Source organism: Homarus americanus, unplaced genomic scaffold (genome assembly GCF_018991925.1).
Source record: "Homarus americanus isolate GMGI-L3 unplaced genomic scaffold, GMGI_Hamer_2.0 scaffold48406, whole genome shotgun sequence".
Lineage (NCBI taxonomy): Eukaryota > Metazoa > Arthropoda > Malacostraca > Decapoda > Nephropidae > Homarus > Homarus americanus.
The window spans coordinates 6,367,951-6,381,320 of record NW_024753828.1 but is presented as its reverse complement, the minus strand read 5'-3'; the positions used below and the strand labels follow the sequence as shown (position 1 = coordinate 6,381,320).

At 44.9% G+C, this 13,370-nt stretch overlaps 1 protein-coding gene across 1 annotated transcript in view; it reads left to right on the top strand.

Moving 5' to 3' along the window:
• The first annotated feature begins 8,720 nt into the window (after positions 1 to 8,720).
• LOC121855509 overlaps positions 8,721 to 13,370 on the top strand; it is a 25,058-nt gene continuing 20,408 nt past the window's right edge. Inside the window, exon 1 of the mRNA XM_042350483.1 lies at positions 8,721 to 8,795. Coding sequence (XP_042206417.1) covers positions 8,721 to 8,795 — 75 coding nt within the window. The remainder of the gene's footprint in view (positions 8,796 to 13,370) is intronic.

The window sequence follows — 13,370 nt, the reverse complement described above, 5'->3', positions numbered from 1 at the left end:
AAACACCATCAACTCCTACCATATACAAAGACCATCACCTCCTACCATACAAACACCATCACCTCCCACCATACAAACACACCATCACCTCCCACCATACAAACACTCCATCACCTCCTACCATACAAACACCATCATTCCTACCATACAAACACCATCTACCTCACCATACAAACACCATCACCTCCCACCCATACAAACACCTCCCACCAGCAAACACCATCACCCCACCACAATAAACACCATCAACTCCCTACCTACAAAGACCATCACCTCCCACTATACAAAACACCATCACCTCCCACCATACAAACACCATCACCTCCCACCATATACAAACACCATCACCTCCCACCATACAAACACCATCACCTCCTACCATACAAACACCATCAACTCCCATCACCAACACCATACAAACACCATCACCTCCTACCATACAAACACCATCAACTCCCATACAAACACCATCACCTCCTACCATACAAACACCATCACCTCCTACCATACAAACACCATCACCTCCCACCATACAAACACCATCACCTCCCACCATACAAACACCATCACCTCCCACCATACAAACACCATCACCTCCCACCATACAAACACCATCACCTCCCACCATACAAACACCATCACCTCCTACCATACAAACACCATCACCTCCCACCATACAAACACCATCACCTCCTACCATACAAACACCATCACCTCCCACCATACAAACACCATCACCTCCCACCATACAGACACCATCATCACCTCAAACTAACGTTCATACACACAGGCATTCTCCTCTCTCGACCTGCTAGCAACACAGGTAAGCAGCTCACTCCTCAAGCATGACTAGACTCAACAAGGTAAGCAACACAGCCTGTCAGAGTAGCGTAGACGTATGATAATTATTTATTATTATGGCAAACTTAAAGAATGTGGAATTGTTTTTCGTCTCCTAATAGTGTGTTATGTTGGTGCCTTGGGTATTGTTGATTACTGGTTACAAGTAAAATATTCCTGTAATACTTGTAGACGCTGGTCGAGGTGCCAAGAACAAGTGAAGATTATGTTGCCGATTTTTTTTCAAGTGTGTGAGCATTAGCACCAGTTACTGTTGATTACGTTAGGTTACTTTTATCTCTCTTATCCTTAATGTTTTGATCGTAATTCTCGTCTTTCAATAACAAAAACAGAGAGAGAGAAATAGTTTTGTGGTGAACATTATAGCTGTCAGAGTTAGGTTAGGTTACCAGAGAACATATTATGAAGGTTGTGTTAGTGCAGAGTCTTAAGGGCTGCCAACCTCTACCACCCACATTACTTTTGTCTGGTTATTATGTTAGGTTAATCTAATTACTTTACCTATTCGTTAATTACCATATTAATTAAGGTTAAGGGGATGTATTGAAGGTAATAAATTCATTCATTCCTCATAAGAAAAATGGTGATTGGTAAAAGCGTTGTTATCGTTGGTTGCTTGAGAGTCATGTCATGTGAGTGTTGGCAGGAAGAACCGGTCCACTGGCTAGCACCCACCTGGCGGTCAGACTCACCCCACGTGCTTCACCGCCCACAGTCACCTCTGACGGGTTGGTACTCCTGACGGGGTTGGTACTTCTGACGGGGTTAGTACTTCTGACGGGGGTTGGTACTTCTGAAGGGGGTTGGTACTTCTGAAGGGGGTTGGTACTTCTGAAGGGGGTTGGTACTTCCGATACACCATGTTTTACTTGACATTTCCCAAATATTCATAGTTGATATATATATATACTTTTTTTTCCCCCGTCTTATATTAAAAAATTATAATAAAAAAAATTGATTCCTCGATAGCTTGACCAAATATAGACAATGAATGAACTCTATAGCTTTTTGTTTGTTTACTACGTCGCATAGCTTGTCTAGTTAGCTGTTCTTAGTCTTGTTCCCTTGTTCCATCGATTACAACTCTCTGGTATAATTATTCATAAATACTTACATATATTAAGAAATTATAACGAGAAAGGAATAATTTTTTGTTTGTTGGTAAAGGTGAGGTGTGGTGTGGTGGTAGTGGTGGTTGTGGTGGTAGGTGGGACTGGTAGGTGTGGTGGTGGTGGTGATAGGTGACTGTGGTGGGTGTGAGCTGTGATGGTGGTAGGGAGTGGTGGTAGGGGTGGTGGGCGGGGCTGGCAGACAACATTCCACCACCACCTGAGTCGTCTACTTAATTTAGTTGTTGTTATTGTTAGTTTTTCTTGTCCGTTTTATCGACTTTTTTTGTTTATTTGATTTATTTGTTATTGTATTTCTTTTATTTTTCTTCTTCTTTTATTTCGTCTTAATCTTTTATCTTATTGTATTTTTTTTACTTCCATTTAATTTTCTTCATTTCTATTTACCAACTAGAAACAACAGGAAAACACACACACACACACACACACACACACACACACACACACACACACACACACACACACACACACACACACACACACACACTACCATTGGCTATACACAAGAATGAGTTGAAGGAAATAAGGACAAAAGGCCAAAGTGGGCGAATTTTGCAAGTAAGGAGCGAGGCCAAATTCTCGTACGATGCTTTAGAAAAGGCCAAGGACTGCCTGCTGCAGTTTCACAATTGATCAGTGAATTAAATATGCGGGAAACTTTATTTAATTAAGGTTAGTGGAGCACCCAAAGCGGAAACCTATGTTATACAAAAAATAAATAAATAAAGAGATAAAGAAGATGGAAGAAGAGACATAGAGGAAGATAGCCATAGGGAATAATGAAGAGACGATAGGTAAGGGTAGATAGATAGTAAGAGACATAGAACGTGATAAAGATGGGGAATGGAGATGACAAGGAGGAGGAAATGAAGGGAACTGGTGGAGATACGACGAGAGAGAGAGAGAGAGAGAGAGAGAGAGAGAGAGAGAGAGAGAGAGAGAGAGAGAGAGAGAGAGAGAGAGAGAGAGTCATTCACATATGCGGAGAAAAAACGACACAAAACTGACACCCAAACAAACAAACAAACAAACACATAACCCCATCCCCCCCACACACACACACAAACAGAGTTGGTTGCTTATACAAACACCTGTATTTTGTGACGCCAATGTAAACACACCCTCGTTCACCACACGTTGGCGTCAGGTGGGCAAATGCTAATGAGAGGTGGAAGAACTGCCATGTATAATATATTAGTGCCATAAAGGTGGGAATATATACCTGTCTTAATTGCTCTTGTGGCTTTTAAATGGTTTAGTTAATCGGAGCCTTGTTAGTGTTATGATATGAACAGGTGTATAAGACTTTCAAAGGGATATGTTAAATTAAAGTTCTAAATAAACCTTAAGTTCTAAATAGATCTTAAGTTCTGTATTTATATAAGTATTAATCTTCCATCTCTGAACACGTATCATTGCTTCTGAATTTATCAAAGTTAAAACGAATTAATGCCTCTGATGCTGTAATGCCGCCTCCCCCCCTCCCCCAATTAGTCTGGGAGAGGTTTTAATTAGTATAATATTTATTTTCATAATTAATTAGGTTAGGTTAGATCTAGGTTGGGTTAGGTTAGGTTGACAGCCCTTCATCTTTAACACAACTCTCTCTCTCTCTCTCTCTCTCTCTCTCTCTCTCTCCCATCACCATTATCTCCTCCATCTCCTCCCCATCACCATTATCTCCTCCATCTCCTCCCCATCACCATTATCTCCCTCCATCTCCTCCCCCATCACCATTATCCCTCCATCTCCTCCCCATCACCATTATCTCCCTCCATCTCCTCCCATCATCATTATCTCCTCCATCTCCTCCCCATCATCATTATCTCCTCCATCTCCTCCCCATCACCATTATCTCCCTCCATCTCCTCCCCATCACCATTATCTCCCTCCATCTCCCCCATCCCTCTCCCTCATCTCCTCCCCCCATCATCTCCCTCCATCTCCTCCCATCACCATTATCTCCCTCCATCTCCTCCCCATCATCATTATCTCCCTCCATCTCCTCCCCATCACCATTATCTCCCTCCATCTCCTCCCCATCATCTATCTCCCTCCATCTCCTCCCCATCATCATTATCTCCCTCCATCTCCTCCCCATCACCATTATCCATCTCCTCCCCATCATCATTATCTCCTCCATCTCCTCCCATCATCATTATCTCCTCCATCTCTCCCCATCATCATTATCTCCCTCCATCTCCTCCCCATCACCATTATCTCCCTCCATCTCCCCCATCACCATTATCTCCCTCCATCTCCTCCCCATCTCATTATCTCCCTCCATCTCCTCCCCACCCCCATCATCATTATCTCCCTCCATCTCCTCCCCATCACCATTATCTCCTCCATCTCCTCCCCCATCACCATTATCTCCTCCATCTCCTCCCCATCACCATTATCTCCTCCATCTCCTCCCCATCACCATCATCTCCCTCCATCTCCCCATCTCGTATCTCCCTCCATCTCCTCCCATCATCTATCTCCCTCCATCTCCTCCCCATCACCATTATCTCCTCCATCTCCTCCCCCATCATCATTATCTCCTCCATCTCCTCCCCATCATCATTATCTCCCTCCATCTCCTCCCCATCACCATTATCTCCTCCATCTCCTCCCATCATCATCATCTCCATCTCCTCCCATCATCATTATCTCCTCCATCTCCTCCCATCATCATATCTCCCTCATCTCCTCCCCATCACCATTATCTCCTCCATCTCCTCCCCATCATCATCATCTCCCTCCATCTCTTCTCCATCATCATCATCTCCGTCCTGCTTCAACTTTCATCCACAGTTTTCTCCTACTCATCAGTTTCTTCTCTCCTTCCTTATTCTTCCCCCGTCCTTTATTTCTCTTTTATTTCTCTTTTATCTCCTCTCCTCATCCTTCCTTCCTCCTCTCCCTTCACCTAGCCACCACAATAATGCTCCCCAATACTCCCTCACCTGGCCACAACACCGCATGCTCCCCAATGTCCCCTCACCTGGCCACAACACCGCCATGCTCCCTCACTCCTCTTCAGCCACAACACCTCCATGCTCCCCAATACTCCCCTCACCTGGCCACAACACCGCCATGCTCCCCAATACTCCCCCTCACCTAGCTACTACCTCCAATAATGCTCCCCAATACTCCCCTCACCTGGCCACAACACCTCCATGCTCCCCCAATGTCCCCCTCACCTGGACAACACCGCCATGTCCTCCTCTCTCCCCTTCACCCAGCCACAACACCTCCATGCTCCCCAATACTCCCCTCACCCTGCTCCGCCATGTCCCTCCTCCTCCCCCTCACCTATCACAACACCTCCAATAATGCTCCCCAATACTCCCCTCACCTGTACAACACCTCCATGCTCCCCAATGCTCCCCCTCACCTGGCCACAACACCGCCATGCTCCTCACTCCTCTCCCCTCACCTGTACAACACCTCCATATGCTCCCCAATCTCCCCCTCCTGCCTCTCCATGCTCCCCTACTCCCCTCACCTGTACCACCGCCATGTCCTCCTCCTCTCCCCTCACCTGGCCCACCTCCAATAATGCTCCCCCAATACTCCCCCTCACCTGGCCACAACACCTCCATGCTCCCCCAATGCTCCCCCTCACCTGGCCAACCCGCCATGCTCCCCACTCTCCCCTTCACCCAGCCACAACACCTCCATGCTCCCCCAATACTCCCCTCACCTGGCCACAACACCGCCATGCCCTCCTCTCTCCCCTCCTGGCCACCTCCAATAATGCTCCCATCTCCCCTCACCTGGCCACCTCCATGCTCCCCAATGTCCCCCTCACCTGGCCACAACACCGCCATGCTCCCTCCTCCTCTCCCCTTCGACAACACCTCCATGCTCCCCCAATACTCCCTTCACTATCCCCAACACCGCCATGCTCCCCAATGCTCCACAAACCACAGTGTTCTCGTGGCGCCACAACACAGTTCACAGTAATAGCATGTTGAAGACTTCATTACCACTAACGTAAACAGCCAGTGGGTAAATTTATCCAGGAGTCTCGTTAACTGACACCTTACCGTAATATGAGTTACCCAAAATATACCTGGTGCACCTGGGTGTATTCTGGTGTCTTAACAGGTGACTGGTGTATCTGAGTGTATCTAACCTAATCTAACCTTAACCTACTTAACCTAACCTAGTAATCTAACCTAACCCCTAACCTAACCTAATCTAACCTAACCTAACCTAACCTAACCTAACCTAATCTAATCCTAACCTAACCTAACCTAATCTAACCTAACCTAACCTAACCTAATTAACTAACCTAATCTAACAACACAACCTAACCTAATCTAACCTAATCTAACCTAATCTAACCTAATCTAACCTAACCTAACCTAACCTAACAACTAACCTAATCTAACCTAGCAACCTAACTAACTAATCTAACCCAATCTAACCTAACCTCTTAACCTAATCTAACCTAACACAACCTAATCTAACCTAACCTAACCTAACCTAACCTAACCTAACCTTAACCTAACCTAACCCTAACTTCTTCTAACCTAACCCTAATCTAACCTAACCTAACCTAACCCTAACCCTAACTAACCTAACCTAACCCTCATAGGTTGGCCGTTATAATGTATGCCGTCTTACCTGTGATAATTTAGTATATTAGTAGTTTGGCTAAACGTAGACTCAGGTGTGTTAGGTGACTGCCAAGAGACAACTCGATGTAACAGGAAATGAAGAGAAATTAAGAGAAAATGAAGAGAAATGAAAACAAAATGAAGAGAAATTAACAGAAAATGAAGAGAAATTAAGAGAAAACGAAGAGAAATGAAGAGTAATGAAGAAAATTGAAGATACATTAAGAGAAGAAAGAGACATGAAGAGAAATTATCACAAGAGACAGCAGTGGACGGTCATATAGCAAGGAGAACACATGAAGAGGGATTAGGTAGAGCCTTGACGGGATCCCTGGAGATGAGAGAAGACTCTTAAGTCCAACTGCCGGATGGGTCGATGGAATCACAGCAGAGAAATGTGGTCGACGAGGAGGCTCTTGGTCGACAGGATGGGCTCTTGGTCGACAGGATGGGCTCTTGGCCGACAGGAGGGCTCTGACCGACAGGAGGCTCTTGGCCGACAGGAGGCTCTTGGTCGACAGGAGAGCTCTTGGTCGACAGGAGGCTCTTGGTCGACGGGAAGGCTCTTGGTCGACAGGAGGGCTCTTGACCGCCGGAAAAGGCTCTTGACCGACGGGAGGCTCTTGGCCGACAGGGAGGCTCTTGACCGACAGGAGAGGCTCTTGGCCGTCGGGAGGCTCTTGACCGATGGGAGAATCTGGTCGACGGGGATGACCATGGCCGACGGGGAAGGCTCTCGGCCGACGGGGGAGGCTCATGGAAGAGGGTATTGGAGGGTGATGGAACAGAATTTCACCCAGCAGTGAACTAAGATAATCTGCTACTGGTGATAATGACGATAATAATGATAATGAGGATAATGATGACAATGACAGTAATAATAATGACGATGATAATGATAATAATATGTGAAGGGCGATTAAGAGCCCATAGGGAGGGTAAAAGGAGAGAGAATAGGGAGAGAGAGAGGGAGAAGAATGACAGATAGGTAAAGAGAAGGAAGAGGAGGAAGAAGACAAACTGGAGGAGGTGGAAGAGTGGAAGAAGAGGAAGGGAGGAGGAAAAAAGAGTGAGAAGGATTGAGAAATGGAAGGGAGAAGAGATAAAAGGAGAGAGGAAGATCAAAGGGTAGAGAAAAAGTGGAGATGAGGAAGACAAGTAGAATGGAAATGAGAGAGAGAGAGAGAGATGATCACAATTTAGAATGTGATATTATAAATCGGTGTGGGAGCAGCTAGTGTAAGGCCTGGTATTAGGTGGTGTTAGGTGGTATTAGGTGGTGTAAGGTTGGTGTTAGGTGGTATAAGGCTGGTGTGAGACTGGTGTAAGGCCGGTGTGAAGTAGTATGGAGGTGTTGGTGAGTGTAGTAGTAATAGTAGTGGGTGTAAGGTGTGCATGGCAATTACAACTTACAGGTATACAGGTGTGTGGAACAGGTAGACGGAGAGTGGTGTTGACATAATTAGATCAGTATAAAAACATATCAACAAAATACCTGAAATCAACAACACACACACACACACACACACACACACACACACACACACACACACAGGTGAGAGAGCTTAATGAGGCAGGTGTTGAGAGGTCACCTTCACTCTTCCTTGTGTTGTTAAGACTCCTGTCAGCTGCTTTGTTGAGTCTTTTATTATTAATGACTTTTTTGGTGTGTGTGTGTGTGTGTGTGTGTGTGTGTGTGAGGCGTGTGTGTGAAAGGTGTAGAGGCGTGTGTGTGGTGAGGTGTAGAGGCGTGTGTGAAGGTGTGGAGGCGTGTGTGTGAAGGTGTAGAGACGTGTGTGTGAAGGTGTGGTGTGTGTGTGGTGTAGAGGTGTGTGTGTGAGGTGTAGAGGCGTGTGTGTGTGTGAAGGTGTAGAGGCGTGTGTGTGTGAAGGTGTAGAGGCGTGTGTGTGTGAAGGTGTAGAGGCGTGTGTGTGTGTAGGTGTGAGAGGCGTGTGTGAAGGTGTAGAGGCGTGTGTGAGGGTGTAGAGGCGTGTGTGTGAAGGTGTGGGGGCGTGTAAATGGCGAGAAGATTACGTAGACAAGGTGAGGAGACAGCTGACCTCTCTCAATCGTTACGGAGGGCAGGTCAACGCTCGGTCCAATATGTGGTCATTCCATGGTTCAATCCAGACTGATGGTGTCGTCATTGGTGCGAGGAGAGACTGCTGATCTTGTTGCGCGGGAGCCTGAGGTGAGCTGAGGAGGTGAAGGCAGCGGGTGTTGATAAGCCTGAACAGATGTACATGTGTGTGTCAGCCACTTTTGAAGTCTGTAAATACACACACACACACACACACACGGAAGTCACTTTATTACATCCTAATTATGAGTTGAAAAAAGGAATATTGACTTCATCTGGGTCATAGTGAAGTTAAAATATATTAAAGATGTATCCGTGAATGCTGTAAACACCCTCAGGAGTTGCCCTGCCACTAATAGCTTATAGGGCGTTGATGTGTGGCTTTCAGTTCCCCTCTGTCTGTCGGCCCTCACGTGCTTGTGGTTGATCTGACAGTCATGAGGTCGGGGAGGGGGAGGATGGGGGGTGAGGGGGTGGATGGGGGATGGGGGGTGAGGGGGGTATCTGGTATTATTATCTCATACTGAACTTGCTAACTATCCTTGTCTGTCATCTCCCTGTCAGTGTATGGATTAGAACTTTTACTTTTTGGTTGACGTTCGTACTTTTTTTTTATCTCTCTCTCTCTCTCTCTCTCTCTCTCTTCGACACATTTGACCTCAGCTTGGGGTGACTCACGATTCAACTTGTAGATTTAATGAGTTCCTCCTCGTCTTCCTCCTCCTCCTCCTCCACTTCTTGCTTCTCTTCCTGCTCCTCTTCCTCTTCCTCCTCTTCCTGCTTCTCCTCCTACTCCCCTCCTCCTCCACTTCCTCCTCCTGTTCCTTCTCCCTCCTGTTCCTCCTCCTCCTCCTGCTCCTCTTCTTGCTCCTCCTCCTCCTCCTGTTCCTGCTCCTCTTCTTGCTCCTCCTGCTCCTCTTCTTGCTCCTCCTGCTCCTCCTCCTCTTCTTGCTCCTCCTCCTCCTCCTCCTGTTCCTCCCCCTCTCCAAAATTTGCTAGCCCACACTGATTAGTCTTCAATTAGAATATGACGTCCAATGTATATGAACCACTGTCCTGCATGGCAGCGAGCAGTGACATCACCCACACGACTCTGACCTATACTGTATATACTGTTAATGAATATGATGTATTCCTTTGTGTATGAACCTCTGTCCTGCGTGGCAGTGAGAAATGATACCACCCTCAGTGTCAAGACCTGACTAAATTACTCACAATAGGCAAACTGTACTCCAAGCTTTGTCGATAAATTTGTTAAACTAAATATAATCCCCCTCTCCTCCTCCTGCCACACTTTGCCATAAACAGATAAATTGTACCGGTAATTTTCCCCCACACACTCATCATTCTGTCACTTAATGTAACTTGCTGAGAAACCCATGACCCTTCAAGCTTTTACTCCCTTAATGCTTGAGTCATAAAGGCAAGCATGAACTACGCATGCTTCCCAGATGGGCGCTGTAAACGCTTCTGCACTTCACCTTACACAGGATGTAAGGGGGTGCCCAATAAACTAGCCCCCTCATGGGTAATCTAAAAAAAAATCTAAGTTTTCTCCTCATTTGTGTGGTAAGGTTCCTTAACACTGGTTTCCTTGTCTTGCAGTGGTCTGGTCACTGACACACACACACACACACACACACAGATGAAGTTATCCATGACACCATCTCTCTCTCTCTCTCCCTCTCTCTCTCTCTAAAATTAGATCAGTTCTCTCACGTCGCCATTGACCGTACAGACATGCCTCACAGTAAACCCAATAAGAGGTTAGGTTAGGTTAGGTTAAGTGAGCTCTCAAAATATTACCTCCCTCCGCGACCTCTGACCGTCCCCTTGACCTCACACACACACACACACACACACACACACACAAATTATGCAAATGTCATGTATTTTTTCCCGGAGTCAAAGAAAACGCTGACATGAGACAGTCTTCAGGGGTGACTACATTAATTTAGAGTATGACCTTCACCAGTTAAGTAATTATTCACTCTAATGATGTTATATCCATTAATGTTATAGCGAATTTACATACACTTGTGATTAATGCTGGGGGGCTGTGTGTCTTACCTGGCCTGGTTACCTGGGTCTGCCACTGGCTCAAGGGCCTGGCCTGCAATACCTGGCCTGTTACCTGGTCTTCCTTGTTACCCGGCTCAGTTACCTGGCCTGGTTACCTGGCCTGGTTACCTGGCCTTGTTACCTGGCCTTGTTACCTGTCCTACACTGCCTCGTACACACCTCAGCTTCACCAATGACCGAGATAGAGTAAAAAAATATAAGTGACGTCAGCATCACAAGAGATTCATCCACTCATAATGGGAGTAGAGGGGGATGTAGACCAATCCCCTTATACCACAGAGACAGGAGCCAATCACCTTGAAACAGACAGAGAGACAAAGGCCAATCATCTTACAGGATCACCTTACACGAGAGAGTGACAAGAGCCAATTACATTTTAGAAGGAGATGTGATTAGGTTAGGTTTAGCTATCAAACAGTTATATAACAATGTATAATGATAAGTAATGTTTACCAATATATATAAACTGTACAGGTAGACAGATAAAGAAATAATGAATGAATAAGGTAGATAGATTATGATAAAACATCCACACACTGATCGCTTATCGTACAAATATAGAAACAATGTAGGTTCCGATCCCCTTGAGGTATTTAATACAATAACTGAGCTTTTAAATCTAGCGGGGGAGGAAACACAAAAAATATTATACTACTCCTATCACCGCCATCAATTACTCTCTCTCTCTCTCTCTCTCTCTCTCTCCTCAAATACTCGGAAATTCCACGAAGTCTTGAGCCATCCAAGTAAATCCTGAGCTATTCCTTGGTGCTGGCAAGGCTCTACAGAATTGCTTGGTATTTTCGAAGCTGCCGGTGCGTTTGTTGTGGAGAGAGAGAGAGAGAGAGAGAGAGAGAGAGATAGGAGAGAGAGAGAGAAAGAGAGAGAGAGAGAGAGAGAGAGGAGAGAAAAGAGATTTAGTCAGGGGATGATATCATGGATAACCCCAGGTGTGTGTGTGTGTGTGTGTGTGTGTGTGTGTTGTGACGAATGGTGGTGGAGCTAAGGTCTATATTTGTTTAAAGCAAGAGCACACACACACACACACACACACACACACACACACACACACACACAGGAGCCTCAGAGAGATACAAACACCCTCACTCACCCTAACCTTTGGCCACACACCTGCCCACTGTTTACCTCATTAACACCTGCAGCTCTATCCTCAGAATGTTCCCCATTATCTTACCTCATTACCTCCCTCGTAATCTTATCAATTTTGTCCCCTGCATTTTCCCCCTCATAATTATCTTAATAAATTCACCTCATTATGCCCCCATGTAATCTCTTCCCATTAATTTCCCCCTATTTATTTCCCCTGTAACTCCCAATTCGTCACTTTTTACCACCACCACCATACCACCATCACTCATCACCACCACCATCACCATCACCACCACCAATTACTCACTACCACCTCCACCACCACCACCATAGCCCACTCACCACTAGCTACTACCACCACCATCACCAATGTTCACCACCACCACCACCACTAAATTCAACACCACACCTACCACCACCACCAATTAATTACTCACCACCACCACCACCACCACTACTCACAGCTTCATATAACAAATCAATATAATATTTTCCTTCATATTACAAACACAGGTAAATCGTATATCATATTAATTAAGAACTTACCTGTATTTTCATTAACTCTCTCTCACCTGTCTTTCTCTCTCCTTCAGTATGGTATTTTCTGCTAAAACTTGATAATTTTATACAACCGATATATGAAGTTACCTGTGCCATCACCTTTGGGTTAGGTTAATGAGGTGTTAATTAGGTTATGAAAGTGTCTCTACCTGCAAGTTATTTAAATAGATTTTATTGGATTTAATTCTCTCATGATATCGTAGTGAGGACAGACAGACAGACAGACAGACTGACTACACCTGACCTCTTCTCACATATATAACTTGTACTATACGTGTTTTTTGCTCTGTTTACATACCTCTCCCTGGTCTTGTTCGGTAAAGGTGAAGGCCGGTGTAACTCACTTCGGTTAAACGACAAAATTTGAGTTTGATCCAGTGATTATTATAGGATAACGAAAATATTAATATGTATAATCCTTAAAAAAAAAAACTTCATTGCAAAAAGTTTTAATAGTTTCTAGATGATCTGAAAGTTTCCCCATTAGGGTTTATACTTTCCTCCAACAGGCAACTGAGGAAGATGAAAATATTATTACAACATGACAAGAAGTATTCCATAGTATACCAATAGTGTGTTTGTCGTGTGAGTCATTAAAACATTATTAATATTCCCTATAATAATTCTATCAATATAATACTACTACCCTATATGAGGTCACGGTAGTGGGAGGTAAAAATAGACTTGTTATGGGTAGTTATAATGTGACATAATAACACCTTTGGCGCTGAAAAAAAAAATATTATGGGAAACGTATACACAGGATTAATCTATACACGGGATTAATCTATACACGGGATTAATCTATACACGGGATTAATCTATACACGGGATTAATCTATACACGGGATTAATCTATACACGGGATTAATCTATACACGGGATTAATCTATACACGGGATTAATCTATACACGGGATTAATCTATACACGG